Source organism: Epinephelus fuscoguttatus, linkage group LG24 (assembly GCF_011397635.1).
Source record: "Epinephelus fuscoguttatus linkage group LG24, E.fuscoguttatus.final_Chr_v1".
NCBI classification, from domain to species: domain Eukaryota; kingdom Metazoa; phylum Chordata; class Actinopteri; order Perciformes; family Serranidae; genus Epinephelus; species Epinephelus fuscoguttatus.
Window position 1 is genome coordinate 1,075,298 of NC_064775.1, and position 19,381 is coordinate 1,094,678.

Below are 19,381 nucleotides of genomic sequence, written 5' to 3' on the forward strand. Positions count from 1 at the left end.
CATTGATTTATTTGATTATTGATAGATTTATTTATTCATTACATATTGTTTACATTAAAAAATACAAAAAATAAACTGTAAAAAGGCATCTTTATTCATTGATTTCTTGAATTATTTATACGTTTTTTTTATTCTTTTAATATTGTTGCTATAAAAATACAAATAACTTTTAAAAATGCATCTTATCTATTCATTAAATGTTATTGACACTAAAACATATAACAGACTTAAAAAGGAGTCTTTACACATTTATTTATTTAATTATTTATTCATTTGATATTGTTTTCATGAAAAAAGATTTAACAACATAATTTCAAAAAAGCATCTTTTTACATTTATTTATTTAATTATTAAATATTGTTTATATAAATAAATACATAAAAAACTTTTAAAAAGACATATTTATTAAATATTGTTTACATAGAAAATACATAGACTTTTACAAATGCATGATGATACCGATGAGTACTCTGCTGATGATACAGATGAGTACTCTGCTTTTTTTTCTTTCTTTTTTTTGTGGTTGCATGTAGCACCAGACATTTTTTTTGTCATCATTCTCTCGTTAAAGAGCAATAGGACAATACAGTGACATGGACAGACAGACAAAGTGAGAACAACAAACAATGATATTTGTGGTTTTATGTGCGTGTGTGTATGTGTGTATGTGCACGTGTGTATCACTTGAGAGTACAACTAACAGTATTAACAGCTGCATTGTTACAAAGATAATTATGATAGTTATGACAATGATAGTTATAAAGCTTGATAATAATAACAGTGATATAATAATAATAATAATAATATAATAAACACTACAGTTAACAGACAGGCAAAAGGAAAGAACAATAACAATAATAGAAATGAATAAACAATCAAACAAAAAAAATAATAAAATAAATAAATAGAAATGCCAATTTACGTTTTTGCGATAATAATAACAATAATAATAATAACAATAATGACAACAGTAATAGTAATGAATAATAATAATAACAATATGGAGGGCAGATGGAGGTGGAGGGGGTCAGAGGCACAAATCTCATATGAAATTGAGACCCCTTCCTGCGATGAGAACTCTGCTGATGATACCGATGAGTCTTATAGTATTTCAAGTCTTATAGCTGAGATAAGCTAGATGTTAGCCTCTGTTTGAAGTCTTTATGCTAACATAAACTAGCTGTTAGCCTCTGTTTCAATTCTTAGCTAAGATAAGCTAGCTGTTAGCCTCTGTTTCAAGTCTTAAAGCTAAGATAAGCTTGGTGTTAGCATGTTTTCCAAGTCTTCATGCCAGGATAAAGTAGCTGTTAGCCTCTGTTTCAAGGCTTTATGCAAAGATAAGTTAGCTGTTAGCCTCTGTTTCAAGTCTTTATGCTAAGATAAACTAGCTGTTAGCCTCTGTTCCAAGTCTGTTTGCTAAGATAAGCTAGCTGTTAGCCTCTGTTTCAAGTCTTTATGCTAAGATAAACTAGCTGTTAGCCTCTGTTCCAAGTCTTTATGGTAAGATAAACTAGCTGTTAGCCTCTGTTCCAAGTCTGTTTGCTAAGATAAACTAGCTGTTAGCCTCTGTTCCAAGTCTGTTTGCTAAAATAAACTAGCTGTTAGCCTCTGTTCCAAGTCTTTATGCTAAGATAACTTGTAGAACAATGACGACAAGGGAGAAAACTTGATCTGATTTTATTTTCATGGTGATAAAAACATAAAGAATGAGACACAGACGTCCTCTCGAGTGTTGGCCGCCCTCCAACTGCTCGTCACATAACATCATCATCATCACTCAACAGTGTGTGTGTGTTCATGTCAGTCCTGTGTGTGTGTCGTCTTTCTCTGCGGGGATGGTCTCTGTTTTCCTGTTTCGGCTGCTCACCGGCTTCCTGAAAACACACACACACACACACCATGAGTTAACACAATGATTGACTGTGACGCTGTTAATGTGTGTGTGATGGAGTTGGTTATGAGACTTCAGAGTTGATGTTTAGTTTGACTACGTGACTTCCTGGTTCTAAAACATCAGGAGAAGAAATGTGACTGACGGAACAACACACTGATCTATGGAAAGACAACATAGCCGCCATCTCTGCCAGGTCAGTGTACAGCTGATCCTACACTAAAGTGGACAAGGTCCAAAACCTGATCAGATGTTACCTTTCAAACTTTATTTAAGATTATTAATGTTTGTTGTTATGGCAACAAAGTTGACCAATTTTAGCAACAATAACAAGATAAAATATTGCTAACTCAGAAGTACTTGTTTTTGGACATTGGGCCTAGCCAAGACTCTGGCTGGCTCAGTCTGGCCATGGACCAGCCAAGGTTCACTGCCAGCATGTATGTTTCCTCACCATGTTCTCCAAAGGGCGCTCACGCTGGGTGGGCGGGATCAAGGCTGCCTGTCACAGTCCTCCACTGAATCAGGCAGCGGAACACCGCTGGTCTCCGGCAGCAGCAGGCACAGACCGCAGCCTATGATCGGTCCACTGCTGTACACCACCATGGCAGCCAATGAGATTGCTCCATTCGGGTTGGAGGGTACAAGGGAGTTGACCAGGCAGCCGAGCCGGAAACACAGGTTGACCAGGGACACACACCGCTGTCTGTATTAGGATGACACGATCAACCTTATATACATACACATGTCGTGTTCTGTCAGAATCAGTCGGATGTCACAATGGCTCATTTCTAGATAAACATGGATTTATTTAAACGTCTTGTGTTTTTTGGCCATTTTGAGGTTTCCTTTGGTTACTCTTCTGGTACTCTTTTGTTCGGGGACTTGGAGAAAATTTTAGTGCCACATTCAGATGATAAAAACAACAAAATTTAAATGTTTTAACTTTTGTGAATATGGACGCACCAACAGGGGATGTCAGTTTCAAGTAAGTAAGTGAGTGGCTTCATTTTGCGCCGCAAACCCTCTTTAGCATTGTTAGCTCTGTTAGCACCACTAGCCACAGTGCTAACAGAGCTAACACTTAAAGGGGGTTTCTGGCTCAAAATTGAGCTTCTTACTCATCGGGGTGACCTCGGGGGAGACAACGGAGGGTGGGCACCATGTTTCCACAGCAACACTGTTGGGTTGGGATGGTGTCACTGGCAGCATCACTAGCTAACGGAAGCTCCCACCAAACCCAGGTGGTGCCAAGTGCAGGAAACTGAAGAGAAGGCAAAATGAACCTATAGATCGCCATGTGTAATGGGTAGAAAATAGTTCTGACAGTGTACTGATTAATGGTCAACCGCTGACTTCCCTACATACCAATGTTAAACATTGCTCGCTTGTTGGACACTCCACAATTCAACCATTCAGGTCATGTTACTGAAACCCTAACCACCAAAGATCCATGCACTATCATCTGTGCAAGTATAATCCAGTCACTGTGACCTTATCCATTGCCTTCTCATGAATGCTATATCTCAAGAAGGCCTTTGGCACAAATGTCCACTTGGACTCAAGAATAAGCTGAATTTAGTGGTCTCAACGATGAACTGATTAGACTTTGGTAGTCAAAGGTCAAGGTCACTGATGTTGCATCCATCTCATTCTCTTGAATTTGATATCTCAAGAAGGCCTTAAAGAAGTTTTCTCAATTTTGGCACAAGCGTCCACTTGAACACAGCGATGGGCTGATAGACCTTTGGTGGTCAAAGGTCACAGTGACCTCACAAAACATGTTTTATACCTTAACTCAAGATTTCATATGCTTATTACAACAGAATTTTCCACAAATGTCTGACAGGATAAAATAATAATGTGATGACATTCTTTGTCCAAAAGGTCAAAGGTCAACTTCACTGTGACCTTGCTTTCATCACATCTTTGTGAGCACGATATCTCAAGAAGGCCTTAAAGGAGTTTCCTCATTCACACAAATGTCTGACAGGATAAAACAATGATGTGATGACAGTTTGTACCTGACCACGGTGGGGAAGAGCTCGATGCTGTACAGGATGGAGATGAAGGTGGCAGCCAGGATGCAGAGTTTCCCCAGCAGAGCCAGACTCATCACCAGCACTGGCTCACCTGCACGCACAGTAAACATCACCTGATGTCTGATCACCGATCAATCATATGTCAGTTAGGATTGGGTCAGTGCAGAGCTGATAAGCTAATGCTAATATGGTAAACATGCCAATAAATCATCAGACTCTATGCAGACGATACCCCACTGTACACCTTTACAACCAGCTGCACTGCTCATATCATTCAACTTTTAGACTCCAGAATCAGTCAAGGTAAAAATACAGCATGTGGAGAGTATGACTACAGAACAACACTGCAGGTGTTTTACACTCCTCCGCTCACCGTTGTATCTGGACAGCAGTAATGACAGGAAGCAGGCCACTCCACTCAGGAACAGGGCAAGCATGCTGATCTGCCGGCGTCCCAGGCGGACCAATGGGACGAGCAGGCAGGGAGCTTCTGATAGGCCGGAGAAGAACTGGGCGGAGTAGACGCCCACGCCGAATGAGCCGATGTTCATGCAGATGCCAAAGTACGTCAGCGCCGACGCCGCACTGCAGAAACACAGGTTTTACATCTCAGCTTGAATCTGGTCCTAGCAACACATTATTTCACTGGTGTCGATTCTTCTATCTTTCTGTTCCAGCCGTCTGAACCTGAACCTGATCTGTTCCTGACTCTCACCTGGAGTCAAGGTACCTTCATCCTCTGTCGCCTCGTCTGGCCTGTTTGAGCTGCACCATGTCACTGAAAGCTTCAGGAACCATTACACACGATTTTTTTTCTGAATTGAAAAAATATATATATTTTGATTTTGTTCTTGAAATTTTACAGACTTCTTGTCAGACAGTTAGAGTTGTATTTGTACAGGGTTAATTTTCAAAATATTACGACCTTATTTTGACAGTGTTATTGAAGTCCCAACATATCACAAGTTTGAGTGTATTCTCCAAATTTTATGACTTTATTCTCAAAATATTACGACTTGGTTTGCAAAATAGTTCAGCGTTATCATCAAACTATTACAACTTCATTCTTGAATATTACAAATTTATTCACACAATATTTTGACTTTATTCTCCAAATATTTCAACTTTATTCATAAAGAAATCCTAAATATATTCACGCAATATTGCGACTTTATTTTCTTTAAAATATTACGACTTTATTCTCAAAATATTACAACTTCATTTTAAAAATATAATAATTTGAAATGAAATTTTACAACTTTATTTCTAAAATAATCCAAAATATTTTCTCAAAATATAATTTACTTTATTCTCAATTTTTTACAAATTTATTCTCACATTATTACAATTTTATTTCTAAAACAATCCTAAATATTATCTCACAATATGCACCTTTATTTTTAAAATATTACGACTTCATTCATAAAATATCCCAAATTTGTTTTCAAAATATTACAACTTAATCTCATGATTTAACTACTTCATTCTTAAAATATGACTTGAAATGAAATTTTAATACTTTATCTGTAAAATATTCACAAATAGAACGACTAAATTCTCAAAATATTTTGTCGTTACTCTCCAGTTATTACGACTTTATTCTCCAAATTTTACAACTTCATTTATAAAACAATCCCAAATATAATCTCACAATATGCAATGTCATATTTAGAATATAAGGATTTTATTCTTAAAATATTACAAATTTCTGCAACTTTATTCCTATAATATCTCACAGTTATTCTAACAATTTTACGACTTCATCTCAAAATTTAAGGAGTTTATCATTTCAAAAATATCACAAATTTAGTCTCACAATATTACAACTTGATTTGCAAAACATTTCAAATTTTTCCTCAAACTATTATTGAAATATTCTTCAAGTTTATCATCAAAATATTTCATTATTATTCTTGTTTTTTTCCCAAACAGTGGCTCGTACAGTTTATTGTAGTTTCATACTAGTTTCATGTTTTTTTAATATAATTTACGTGTTCAAGCTCTTGGAGGATTCTGTAAACACGTTACCTGAGGTAACTCATGATAAACAGCCGCAGCAGGACGGTCGGGTGTCTCAGGTGGATGATGTCACTGGGGACGTGGCCTCCAGGTGGCTGCTCCTTCTGAGCCTCTGTGGCTTTCTGCAGGTCGGACCACGTCGAGTCCAACAGCTACACACACACACACACACACACACACACACACACTGTTGGCTAACCAACAGATTCCTGTTGAGTTTACCTTGAACTGAAACTGTGTGTGTGTGTGTGTGTGTGTGTGTGTGTGTGTGTTCACCAAGTCCAGACGCTGTTTGTCTTCAGGGCTGTTGCTACGGTAATGGTCCAAGACATCCGTCCTCCTCCTTAACAACAGCCAGCGAGGAGACTCTGGGATCGACCTGAAGAGGCGGAGCAACAAAGACCCTGAGGACAGAAGTTTGTGTGTGTGTGTGTGTACAGGTGTGTGTACGTACAGGTAGAGCGGCAGACAGAGGAGCTGAGGCAGAGCCAGCGACAGGTGCAGCTGTGTCCAGGTGGTGCTGAGCCAGGCCAGCGGAGCTCCGCCCATCGTCCCCAGACTGAAGCAGAATGGTAGAAAGGCCGGCGGCCAGAGCCGGGCGGCGGGCGGGGTCCACTCCACCGCTGCAACACAGACACAGGCCAGTTTACTCAGATTGTCTGAAGGGACCAGGACCCGAGGGGACCTGTGAGGACCTCTGTCCTGCTCCCCAGAGAAGGGAGTCGTTAGAACCCACACCATGCGGAGGGGGGGCGGTTTTTTTCTTTCCAAAGTTGAAGACATTCCCTCGAGGTGTTCTGGAGAAATCCCAATATTAAATTAATGCAAGGTCACAGTGACCTTTGACCACCAAAATCTAATCAGTTTATCAGTCACTCAATGTGGACGTTCATGACAAATTTGGAGACGTTTGTGACAAATTCGAAGGCCTCAAGGCATTCTTAAGATATAGCATTCATGTGAATGCAATGGATGCAAGGTCACAATGATCTTGACCTGTAATCTACAACCACCAAGATATAATCACTTCATCCTTAAGTCCATGTGAACATTGGTGCCAAATTTGAAAATTCCCTTAAGGTGTTCTTGAGAGAGCGCGTTCATGAGAATGCAACGGACGGAGTCATATTGACCTTTGACCACCAAAATCTAATCTGTTCATTCTTGTCCCATTCTTGTGAGTTTGATATCTTCAGAAGGCCTCGACTGAATGTCTGAATTTGGCACAAATGTTCACTTGAACTCAAAAATGAACTGATTAGAATTTGGTGGTCGAAGGTCAAATTCACTGTGACCTTGCGTCTGTCTTGTGGACGTTTATGCCAAATTCAAAGAAATTCCCTCAGGATGCTCATGAGATGTGATGTTCACAATAATGAAATGGATGCAAGGTCACAGTTACCCTTGACCACCAGAAGTTTATCAGTGACTCTGAATTTGTGCCAAATTTGAATAAACTCCTTAAGGACTTCTTGAGGTATCATGTTCAGAGGAATAAGACAGCTGCAAGGTCACAGTGATCTTGACCTTTGACCAAATTAAAGGAAATTCCCTCAAGGCCTTCTGGAGATGTAGCATTGAAGAGAATGCGGATGGATGCGAGGTCACAATGATCTTGATCTTTGACCTACAATCACGAAAATCTAATCATTTCATCCTTGATTACAAGTTTATGTTTGTGCCTTCTCAGGATATCGCATTCAGAAGAATAAGACAGCTGCAAGATCACAGTGATCTTGACCTTTGAGCTACAACCACCAAAATCTAATTAGTTCACTGTTGTGTCCAAGTGGACATTTGTGCCAAATTCAAAGACATTAACTCAAGGCCTTCCGATGATATGACATTCAAGAGAATGGGATGGATGGCCAAAAATATATCATCTCTGGTTCCGACTATCGTCAGCCCGGAGCTATAAAAACAAATACAAAAAAAAAAAAAAAAAAACAATCCAGAAAAAAACGTGTAGTTACTTTATTAACATAATTAACGTACTGAAGTTACGGAGGTTAGGTTTACGAACAAAAACATGGTGAGGACGTTTTTTAAACTTAAAGTTCATGCAGTTCCGAACATGCGTCTCCAGGCGAAAGACTTGTGTTTTTGTGACCCATCCACTGGTCCAACCTGCCGCCTCACAGATCGCTCATCATTGTGTTCGTCACATGATTGCATCGTTTTACAATACGAGGGATATGTACGACTTTCATGATGTCTAATTTATTTCTTGACGTGCACATACATACATATGAATTACATCAGCATGGGTTTTCTGCGGGTGCTCGAGTTTTCTCCCTCAGTCCAAGGACATGCAGGTTATATAAATATACACATCAAGAAATAATGAGACATGATGAATGAAATGTGATGATGATGATGGTTTCCTTTTACAAACTGAAGTTGAAGATCAGCCACCTGATTATATATGAATGAATTTTGGAACGTTTATTCACATATAAACACAGGTGACCTCTGACCTTTCCTGCGGCACCGTGCCAATGTTTCCCCTTCAGGTAAATGTTTAAAGTCGTCAGGACGAACAGATGCGTGAAACATTGACAAGAAAACGTTTTACTGGACAAAATAAAAACCTGTTTCTGAATATGTTTATAATCTGAAGCAGGTTTTTCTTCTTCTGTGGTGAACCTGCTGCCCTCAGTCTGTCCACAAGTCTCCTCAGCAGAGGTCAGAGGTCAGGACGCTGCTGGAGCCCATCCTGCCTCATTAGTGCTCAGCACGGTCAGCGTGACCTCATGTGGGACACGTTTCATGTTTCAGAGTGCGTCCCACAGCGCTCTGATAAAACTCATCCGAAGAGCGGTGACCCAGACTGAGCGGGCTGGTTAGGTAAAGGGGGACAGGAGGAGGCTGCGTTACCCAGACTGAAGGAGCAGACGTTGATGCAGCAGCAGCAGACGCCCGTCAGGCAGCGGACGGCGAGGAAGAGAAAGGGATGAGAAAGGATGGCCGGTGCCAGGCCGCACACGGCGTGTAAGCACACACACACCAGCAGCACCGGGCGCTTCCCATACCTGCACAAACACACAATGGTCACAGTATAGGAGCACATCAAAGGAGTGTGTGTGTGTGTGTGTGTGTGTGTGTGTGTGTGTTGTACCGGTCAGATATGGCTCCTCCCACCAGAGATCCCAGCAGCAGGCCGAGCATGAAGAGAGTCTGACCGTACGACAACCAGTCTGTCCAACCACACACTGACTGACGCGCGCACACACACACACACACACACACACACACACACACACACACATTAATGCATAAAGATTATTTATTTTTAATGCATAATTATTTTTAGTTAAATTTTAATTTCCTCATTATTTTTTGTTTTCAATCTGCTTGGGAACAAGTTAATTATCATTTGGGAACGTAAACTGTGGGACTGTTATCTTGTAGGAAGAACTTATATTTTGGGAACAAGTTAATTCTATTTTGGGAACGTAAACTGTGGGACTGTTATCTTGTAGGAAGAAGTTATATTTTGGGAACAAGTTAATTCTCATTTGGGAACGTAAACTGTGGGACTGTTATCTTGTAGGAAGAAGTTATATTTTGGGAACAAGTTAATTCTCATTTGGGAACGTAAACTGTGGGACTGTTATCTTGTAGGAAGAAGTTATATTTTGGGAACAAGTTAATTCTCATTTGGGAACGTAAACTGTGGGACTCTTATCTTGTAGGAAGAACTTATATTTTGGGAACAAGTTAATTCTCTTTTGGGAACATAAACTGTGGGACTGTTATCTTGTAGGAAGAAGTTATATTTTGGGAACAAGTTAATTCTCTTTTGGGAACATAAACTGTGGGACTAACTTATCTTGTAGGAAGAACTGATATTTTGGGAACAAGTTAATTCTATTTTGGGAACATAAACTGTGGGACTACGTTATCTTGTGGGAGCAAGTTATATTTTGGGAACAAGTTAATTTATGTCTTAACCAGCCTATGTTTCACTAATTGCTAATAAAGTTAGATCAGCAATGATTTGATTATCAGAATTGTTATCTTGTCAATAAACTTATTGATTAATGAGTGCAGCTGTTACAGAGATATTAAACAAACAAAGCATCAAACAGTCAAAAACAGGAAGCTGTAAACACTGTAGTATGACGTAAAGGTTCATCAGTACTAGAGTATAAATACTGCAGTACATCTACAGAGTATAAATACTAATACTAGAGTATAAATACTGCAGTACATCTACAGAGTATAAATACTGATACGTGAGTATAAATACTGCAGTACATCTACAGAGTATAGATACTACAGAGTATAAATACCACAGTACATCTACGGAGTATAAATATTACAGAGTATAACTACTACAGTACATCTACAGAGTATAAATACTACAGAGTATGAATACTGCAGGACATCTACAGAGTATAAATACTACAGGGTATAAATACTACAGGAACACGAGGTCATCATCACTCACATCTCCACTCCAGCTCTCCATCCTCCAATCAGCTTTGCCCTCTGACCTTTCCCCGTGCCCTGATTGGCTGCCCATGGCATTCGGTGCCAGCGTTCCGTTCCAGACACCTGGGCCGCCGGTGCTATTGCCATGGCGACAGGAGGCCGCGGCGATGGCGGCCGTGAAAATGTCGAGAAAGAAGAGGAAGGAGGTGAAGAAGAAGATGAGCGAGAGACGCCAGTAGACGGACAGCTGCAGCGGAGACATGGCGTCCCACGGGTCAGTGACGGCGTCTGTCCTCCAGGTGAGACAGACAACCCAACGTCTCAGATGGTCCTCATGTTCTGTGTCTCTGTCTGTGACTGTCTCTGTCTGTCTGTCTGTTTGTCTGTTTGTCTGTGTCTGTCTGTCTGTCTGTCTGTCTGTTTGTCTGTTTGTCTGTCTGTCTGTCTGTCTGTTTGTCTGTGTCTGTGTCTGTCTGTTTGTCTGTCTGTTTATGTCTCTGTGTCCGACTCTCGGTCCTCTCAGGTCCAGCAGCTGTGGCTGTCTCCAGGACAGACTGACAACAACAACACGGGTCAAATTTAAAGTCAACTTTCAGCCACAGGCTCCGCCCCCTTCTCATAATAAGGACATGTGGGGGCGGGGCCTGTGTACAGTGCAGTGATACAGTGACATCTTGTGTTCATCTCATGTATTACACATGTGTCCTCCAGGGAAGGAAATGAGGAGGAAAGGAGGTATTTTTTCGTAAATGAGGAGATACAGGAGAATAGGAGGCAAGGAAGGAAATGAGTGAAGTGAAGTGAAGGAGTTATGGAAGGAGAGGAGGAAGCATTATGGGATGTATGTTGTGGCTCTTCAGTGACATGTTAAACACATGTTGACAGAATCAGGTTGAATTTAAGAATTCTTCTATTTTTATTCAATAATAAAAAGTTCTTAAACACATCAGAACGTTCTGCATAAAATCAAGATTAAACATTTAAAAATGACTCAGAACAAAATTTTATATTTATCGACAATAAAAAACTAAAGAAACAAAAACTTTATTAACATAAACAAACACGTTCCTTCAACATGACATCATCCGTTAAACTAAAGAACACACGTCGACCATCTGAAGATCTGACTGAAGAAGAACCTCCAACTGTTTTCATCCTGACGCCTCCTGCTCCACGTCCCATCATGCTTTGCTGCCGGCGCTTCGATGGACTTCCGTCACCACTGTAGAAACAGCCGTGTGGGGGGCGGAGCAAGACGACGCCATGGACTGTAGGCTGAGCATGAGACAGCGCCAGGTGAGCCGCAGCGCCTTCCCCACATTCTATCAAAGAGAACGACACAAGAACAAAGGTTCAGTATCTTCAGCCGCCTCTGAGCAAGGCAGCGACACTGAGAACGACACAAGAACAGAGGTTCAGTGTCTTCAGCCGCCTCTGAGCAAGGCAGCGACACTGAGAACGACACAAGAACAGAGGTTCAGTGTCTTCAGCCGCCTCTGAGCAAGGCAGCGACACTGAGAACGACACAAGAACAGAGGTTCAGTGTCTTCAGCCGCATCTGAGCAAGGCAGCGACACTGAGAACGACACAAGAACAAAGGTTCAGTGTCTTCAGCCGCCTCTGAGCAAGGCAGCGACACTGAGAACGACACAAGAACAAAGGTTCAGATTATTTCATATGTTAATTTATATATAAATGAACATATATATATATGATTATCTATATAAATATAAACCTGAATATATTGTTAATTAATAATTTATTTCTCTTATAATTTAATTTATTATCTAAAATTTATTTTTATTGTTTTTGTATTCTTTTACGGAGGTATTTTTCAGTTTATTTTAATAATTTATACTTTTTTGTTACTTAATGTTGTATTTAATTTTTTTTGTATATTATTTAATTATTGTATATTCATTATCATTGATTTCTACATAAGATGGTATTTTTTTTACATTTAATTTTATTTTTTGATTTAAATTGTATTTCTTATTTTTGTTACAATTACTTGATTTTTAAAATATACTTATTATACTAATAACAGATACTTACTGTATCAGTTATTAGTATTATTTATTATGGATATTTATATATTTTTTCATTTATATTTTAATTATGTATGCTTTTTATTTATTTCATATTTTTTATTTTATCTAATATTTATGGCATCATTAATATTTCGAATTTACTGTTTTTTCTTATATGAAGCGATATATATATATATATATACATACATATGTACATATATATATTATGTTGAATGTTATCCTCGTTCCTCTGAAGAGGCATTTTATTCTGTTTATAATTTATATATCATAGATGTGTTTACATTTAGATTGTCATATAAAGTGATGTTTGTCATGGACCCTGTGTTTACTCCTCTTCCTCTGTGGTGGCGTTTATCTTATCAGGCTGATAGGGCGCTGTTGTGTTGGGGTCAAAGGTCAAACTCAGTCCACTGAGTCAATCTTTAACAGACAGTCAAATCCGTCGCCTCCCCGCAGGACGCACACACAGGACGACCCGTTAACCCCTCACTCTCCTGCCACATCTTTACATGTTTAACAACAAACAGATGTGTTTGTCCTCATTTTGTGTTTTTGTTTTGATGTTTTGTTGATTTATCTTTAATCGTTTTACAGTTAAAATAACAAATAAACATAAACTCCAAATTTAACTTTAATGTTTATATTTTAATGTTATTATTATTCGTAGAGGTCATTTTTTTGTGATTTATATTTCTCTATTTTTAATGTCTTATGTTTCATAGTAATAACAAATTATTGCCATATTGATTTCAATATATCAATAAATATGTGAATAAAACTATTAATTGTTAAAAAAAAAAACCCATTTAATCCCAGTAACTGTAGAAACTTGAAAATATATATATTTATCAAAGAATTAAAAACAGAAAATGCTACAAATTAATGCAATAGAGACAAATCAGTCATTTTATATAAAAATAAAATGCCAGATTATTTAGGAATAAACATATACATAATAATATTTATAATATAACATAAGATAGGATTTAAAGTAAAAAATACTTGATAAGTTAATAAAATAATAATAATGAGGCACATGAATAAATTAATTAATATTATATATAATTCATTATTATTACTTTTATTTTTCCTTAATTGAGGATTATTAAATATTCTTATTATATTCTATTATTTACTTTTATATGTTTTATTAATGTAATTGTTTATTTTTTATATTAGCTGATATTTATTAATTTTAATTCATATTATGTATTTGCTTTATTTACTTGTACATAATTATAAAATTATTTCAAATAATTCTAGTTTTAATTCTTGATTGTAATAGTTTTTCTATATTTATAAAAAGGCATTATATCTTCAGAAAAACTAGTTTTTATTTATTTAATCATTTTTATCATTTTGTTGTATTTTTACATCAGCTGATATTTATTAATTAGAATGAGTTTTATTTATTTGTGTGTAATTAATATTTAAAATATTTTTAGTTTTAATTCCATTTGAGTTATATTTTTATTTCTTCATAAAGTGGCATTATATTTATATATTTTTTTATTTCTTCATGTTTTATGAATTTGTTTTATTATTTTTTAAAGTTCTATTATTTGTTGCAGCGTTGATGACCAGAACATCATCATCAGCCCTCCTCAGGTCAAACGTCATCATTTCTTCTTACCTTCCTGTACTTCTTGTACTTCTTCTTCTTCTTCCTCTTCTTCTCCTCCTTCCTTATCCTCCTCTCCTCTGGTGTCTCCTCCCTGTCCTCCTCGTCCTCCTCGTCCTGCTCCTCGATCAGAGGTTCGTATCGATCCGGCAGGACGGAGAAAAACACTTCTTTGGAGCTTTTCTGTTGCTGCTTCTTCTTCTCCTCCAGAGGAGCGGCGTCCTCCTCCTTCTCCTTCTCCTGCACTCCCATCCCTCGTTTCCTCCTCGTCTGTCGGGCTGCCGTCTCCTCTGAGCTCCTTGTGTTCAGGCAGGAGGACCTTTGGAGTGAGGAGGAGTCAAACTTTATTAGTAGCCTGAAGTCATTTCAGACACAGGAAGCAGTGTGAGCTGGGACATGAAGGAAGGATCAGAAGAAGAATGTTTCTCACCTCAGCGTCTGTTCGCTCCTTCACTTCGTTTGTTTTACAGAGCAAACATCAAACTGAGTCAAACTCAAACACTGAGTCAACAGCACAAACTAGAAAAACATGCCACAAGCTGGAGGCCATTTTCAACTGTCTGATGACAGAGCCACACGTTCAAACGCCACATCAGGAACTATATTCAGGATTTAAACGTATAGTTTTAGAAAACATCTGTGTTTGCACTTTTCTTTCACCGTCACGTCATCCTGAAATGTTCCTTAATAATCTAAAGTTAGTATGACGTGAGATCAGACTAATGAAGTGTTACTGATGGTTTTATCAGCGAGGTTAGCCAGTCAGCTCAGCTAGCTGGATACTAAAATAAAGAAAAGCTCCGTTAAGCTCTACGGAGGGTTACTGCTCACTTTAACGGACGGTGGACGTCACTCACTCTAATATCTTTGGAAGCTCTTGAAAGCGCTGAGTGTAAAAAAGAGCCGACCTTACGTTAGCTAAGCTCTGAAAAGAACGGTTATCTTCTTAAACACTGGGGTTATTATCAAAATAATCACAAACACTATAATGAACTGTAAATATTATCAACATGTATGTCGCAAAGCCACCGGTGAAAAGTTTGTCTGTTTACTTCCTGTCTACAGTAACGTTAGCTTTACCCTCAACCTTAGTTAATAAATGCTAATGTTACTGCACGTTTCACAGTTAGCTTCGACATACTGTTGATCATGTGCAGTTTGTTTTTGCATATAGTTACCGATCATGGTGTTAGCGGGGTTGAGTCAGAGTGACTAACGTTATCTTCTAAGACACTGAGGTTATTAAACTATCACAAACACGATTATGAACTGTAAATAATAACAATATTTAAATTGCAAAGTCAACAGTGAAAAGTGTTGTCTGTTTACTTCCTGTCTACAGTTACATTATAACTTTGGCCTCCAACCTCAGTGGTCAAAGCACTTTTTCATCCTTAAGTTAGTTAACATTATGTTTTCACACTTAGCTTTGTACATAAATGTGTTGTTTGTGTGTTGTACTGTTTGTTTTTATATGCAGTGTTACTGATCATGTCATTAGCGAGGTTAGCCAGTCAGCTAGCTTAGCTCGCTACTAAAAGAAAAGCAGAGCAGCTTTACGAAGGTTCACTGCTCACTGTCACATGACACTGAAGCTTAATGTGGAAACTCTTTTAAGCACCAAGTGTTAAGTAGCAACCTTAAGCTAGCTGAGCTCTAAAGAGCAGGCTAACATTTGTGCAACACAATGCCTAATGGTAGCTAACGGTTATCTTCTAAGACTTTGAGGTTTTTGTCAAAACTATCACAAACACTGTACAAAAATGAACTGTAAATATTTCAACATGTAAGTTGCGAAGCTAACGGTGAAAAGTGATGTCTGATTACTTCCTGTCAACTCTGCAATTTTGTTATTACTTTCACCTCCGATCTTAGTGGTCAAAGCGCTTTTTCATCCCGCCTAGCTGGCTACCAAAAGGTCTGAAAAGCAAGCTAACATTTGTGCTACACTGAGTGACTCGTGTTAGCTACAAAAATGAATTGTAAATATTTCAATATATAAATTGTGAAGCTAACGTGAAAAGTGATGCCTGATTACTTCCTGTCACCTCCACAGTTAGCCCGTCGTTACTTTCACTTTCAACTTTAGTGGTCGAAGTGCTTTTTCATCCTTAAGTTAGACTCTTCCCTTTTCATTGTTAGCTTTGTACAAATTGTTTTTATAATCACCTCAGTATCTTAGATAACTGTTAGCGTTCTTAGCTAGCCACTATAGCTTAACGTTAACCTGATTTTCAGAGCTTAGCCTAAGTTAGATTTCAGTAGCCTTTTCTTTCTAAACGCTCGGTGCTTCGTCAAGCTTCCAAAATTATTAAGGTGAGTGGTGTTCACCATCTTCAGAAAGCTAGCAGTAATGTTCTCGTCACAAACCTGACAATGCTAAGCTTCACTTTAGCAGCTGGCTAGGCTAGCTTGCCAGCTAACTACGCCATGAAACTGATCACAAACAAATGTTAAACAAACACACAGTTAACTGTGAAAAGTTAAAAATGTAAAAGCACTTTGATCACTGAGGTCGGAGGAGAAGCTAACGCTGCAGGAGCTTACTGGAAGTTCATTTCACAGATTCGTCACGCTACATTAGCCTCGTAGAGATCACTTGGGAATTTTACTGCGTCAGTGTACGGTCACATTTTAGTGTTTGTCTCTGTTTCCTGTTTCAACGTGACAATTTAAAAAACACAACAATAATTTCCCTGAAGCGATGACAGTAAAGAGCCGCAGACGGACAGACGCGCCTCATGTTGACTCTTCTTCTCTTCTTCTGTTGTCTGTTGTTTTTCCCAGGCTGCAATAAGGGCAGCGCGCTCAGCTCTGACGGCCGCAGGCAGAAGACAAAGACCGGGGATTAGGTAAGAAAACAATCTCTCAACATACCTGAGCTGAAACCTTTAAAACCCAGAGCTGCTGTCTGACAGAAAACACGTCACAGACGAAGCTTTGCCTCCAGAAAGTTCTTTAATGTTCAGCTCGTCTGAAGACGACATGACTTGTGACATCAGACAGGAAATAAATAAGAGGTTTTATCCGAGTGGACTGAACCTGAGAGGAAGCTGGTAGCTGATACTGTGTGTGTGTGTGTGTGTGTGTGTGTGTGTGTGTGTGTGTGTTGGTCAGTAGTGTGTCACTCCAGCACTGGATCATGATGCATCATGGGATCCTGGTGACCTTTGACCCTGGGGGACACAGAAGGAGTGAGAGACAAGCACAGAGTCATGAACCTGATCAATAACTGATTTATCAACAAAAATATTGTAACATGTCAGAGCTCTGTGTGGTTGTTGAACATGTGTCCATCTGACGCTTAACAGTCTCTGCACCTGGGACCTGACTTGGGACTTGTTGCTCCCCACATGACTTGTTGGTCTTAAATTTGGACCTGTTTTTGGATTGAGGACGTCTTTGGGTCTGACTGACTCGGAAATCCTGACTCACTCACTCATGACTCAGCCGAATTTAGGACTCATTTGACTTGGACTTGACTTTTGAGTTGACTTGGGTCTTGTTAGTCCTGACTTGGAGCTTGAATGTTAGCCTACTTTTTGGACTTGATTTTGTGGTGACTTGGCTCTTGTGGGTCTTGACTTGGAACTGGATTGTTAGCCTCTTGATTGTTAGCTTCTTTTTGGGACATGACTTTTGAGTTGACTTGGGTCTTGCTGGTCTTGACTTGGAGCTTGATTTGACTTGGAACTTGATCATTAGCCCCTTGATTGTTAGCCTTTTCTTGGGACTTGACTCAAGACCAACAAGACCCAAGTCAGCTCAAAACTCAAGTCCCAAGAAGAGGCTAACAATTCCCAAATTTAGTTCCAAGTCAAGACCAACAAGACCCAAGTCAAGAGGAGGCTAACAGTCAAGCTCCAAGTCACTTTTTATCTGACATGATGGAGTCAGACTGAGAACAGGAAGCTGAGGTGGATCACACCCATCGAAATCTGACTTTCAAAATAAAGCTGATAAGAATCGATGAAGTCAGATGGGTGGAAAATAAAAGTGGAGTCACTGGGGTCAGACCGCGTCTGAAATGTCAAGTCACAGTTTGTTCAGAAACGTGACGGCTCTGACAGGAAGTGTGAGTTTCGGTGTGTGTGTGTGTGTGTGTGTGTGTGTGTGTGTGTGTGTGTGTGTGTGTGTGGAGGGTTCACAGGAAGTTGGTTTCAGTGGTTTTGTCTGTGTTCACACTGATGGTCCTGACCTGAAACACTGAGGCAGCCGAGTCTGACCGTGTCCAGAGTTTACTGAGTCTGATTTTAACGTAAACACTGAAAGGACCTGAAGTGTGAACGCTGAAATCTCATCGACTCACAACTATCAGGATCAGCTGACAGTGAGAGGATCAGCAGGACTGATCCTGAAGAACACAGCGTGTGCACGTTCAAAGGTTCTGACCTTTGTGTTGGGCAGTGATATGGTCAGTCCAGCAGGGGGCCTCCTGATCAGGCTCAGCTTCTTCTTCCACAGGTAGTAGAACTCCACACACTGAGACAGGGACTTAGTCTGAACCTGAACACACACACACACACACACACACACACACACACACACACACACACACACACACAGTGACTTAGTCTGAACCTGAACACACATACACACACACACACACACTCACACACTAAGACAGGGACTTAGTCTGAACCTGAACACACACTCACAGTCTCATGGACTCGTCTGAAGTCTTTGTGATGAAGGTGCAGAGATTTGACCATCATCCTCCTCTCTGCTGCGCTCCACCTCACACCTGGAACACACACACACACACACACACACACACATTATCATAGAACTTATTTACGCCCTTACTGTATTTGCACACTTGATATTTATGCACTTCTTTCCGCACTGTACGAAAGCCACTGGTGTTGCTTACCCTGATGGCGCGGCGCTGTGTGGTCATCGGAGGTCTCAGGAGTTGACAGAAGTTTCTGCACCGTCAGCTGGAAGAACAAAGACGGACGTCAGCGTCTCAGCGGCCATTTTGATTTGGGAAACTAAAGTAAACAGTTTATATCAAATCGGCCCGTCAGAACTCGACTCGCTAAGCTTAGCACCAAGACAGAACACAAGTGATCTTTACCAGGAAGTCTCCTCTGCACTCTGATAGGACATGGAGGGCAGACTCTGGGCTGGCCCCGCCCCCCGGCACCACGCTGGAGCGAGCCATCATCATCAGAGCTTCAACTGGACGAAGGAGGCGTCGGTCAGAAAACCATCGGGTGATAACCATGATCATAAAATCAATAATCAGTATGTGTACCTCTCTGACGATTGACAGGACGCTCCAGCTCGTCACACGGCGTCCACAGCAGCAGTGAAT

At 39.6% G+C, this 19,381-nt stretch overlaps 3 protein-coding genes across 3 annotated transcripts in view; all 3 read right to left on the minus strand.

Moving 5' to 3' along the window:
- Positions 1–1,661: 1,661 nt before the first annotated feature.
- LOC125884834 (solute carrier family 22 member 6) lies at positions 1,662–10,953 on the minus strand. The gene is made up of 10 exons (XM_049570083.1): positions 10,406–10,953; positions 9,071–9,168; positions 8,830–8,984; positions 6,407–6,575; positions 6,229–6,331; positions 5,962–6,104; positions 4,307–4,518; positions 3,916–4,024; positions 2,346–2,597; positions 1,662–1,874 (listed from the first exon to the last, which is right to left on the minus strand). The coding sequence occupies exons 1-9, from the start codon at positions 10,649–10,651 to the stop codon at positions 2,384–2,386; spliced, it is 1,449 nt and encodes a 482-aa protein (XP_049426040.1). The 5' UTR covers positions 10,652–10,953; the 3' UTR covers positions 1,662–1,874; positions 2,346–2,383.
- Positions 10,954–11,299: 346 nt separating this feature from the next.
- lg24h1orf115 (linkage group 24 C1orf115 homolog) lies at positions 11,300–14,625 on the minus strand. Its single transcript, XM_049570125.1, has 3 exons — positions 14,492–14,625; positions 14,074–14,380; positions 11,300–11,711 (listed from the first exon to the last, which is right to left on the minus strand). Exons 2-3 carry the CDS (start codon positions 14,311–14,313, stop codon positions 11,571–11,573), a joined length of 381 nt encoding a protein of 126 aa, XP_049426082.1. The 5' UTR covers positions 14,314–14,380; positions 14,492–14,625; the 3' UTR covers positions 11,300–11,570.
- A 2,489-nt stretch (positions 14,626–17,114) lies between these two features.
- Positions 17,115–19,381, minus strand: part of LOC125884850 (mitotic deacetylase-associated SANT domain protein-like) — a 3,835-nt gene continuing 1,568 nt past the window's right edge. Inside the window, exons 3-8 of the mRNA XM_049570111.1 lie at positions 19,322–19,381; positions 19,142–19,245; positions 18,935–19,001; positions 18,720–18,805; positions 18,454–18,567; positions 17,115–17,237 (exon numbers count right to left, since the gene is read on the minus strand). The exon at positions 19,322–19,381 is cut by the window's right edge and continues 80 nt beyond it. Coding sequence (XP_049426068.1) covers positions 17,202–17,237; positions 18,454–18,567; positions 18,720–18,805; positions 18,935–19,001; positions 19,142–19,245; positions 19,322–19,381 — 467 coding nt within the window. The 3' untranslated portion in view covers positions 17,115–17,201. The remainder of the gene's footprint in view (positions 17,238–18,453; positions 18,568–18,719; positions 18,806–18,934; positions 19,002–19,141; positions 19,246–19,321) is intronic.

Bases quoted from the DNA above. Each gene is read 5' to 3' on its own strand.
- LOC125884834 (XM_049570083.1), bottom strand. From the start codon at position 10,651: ATGTCTCCGCTGCAGCTGTCCGTCTACTGGCGTCTCTCGCTCATCTTC. The intron at 4,025-4,306 runs GTGAGCGGAGGA...CTGTGCGTGCAG, and splicing joins ACTGCTGTCCAGATACAACG to GTGAGCCAGTGCTGGTGATG. The intron at 2,598-3,915 runs GTACAAACTGTC...ATCCTAATACAG, and splicing joins CTCTTCCCCACCGTGGTCAG to ACAGCGGTGTGTGTCCCTGG.
- lg24h1orf115 (XM_049570125.1), bottom strand. From the start codon at position 14,313: ATGGGAGTGCAGGAGAAGGAGAAGGAGGAGGACGCCGCTCCTCTGGAG. The intron at 11,712-14,073 runs GTAAGAAGAAAT...TCTCTTTGATAG, and splicing joins AGTACAAGAAGTACAGGAAG to AATGTGGGGAAGGCGCTGCG.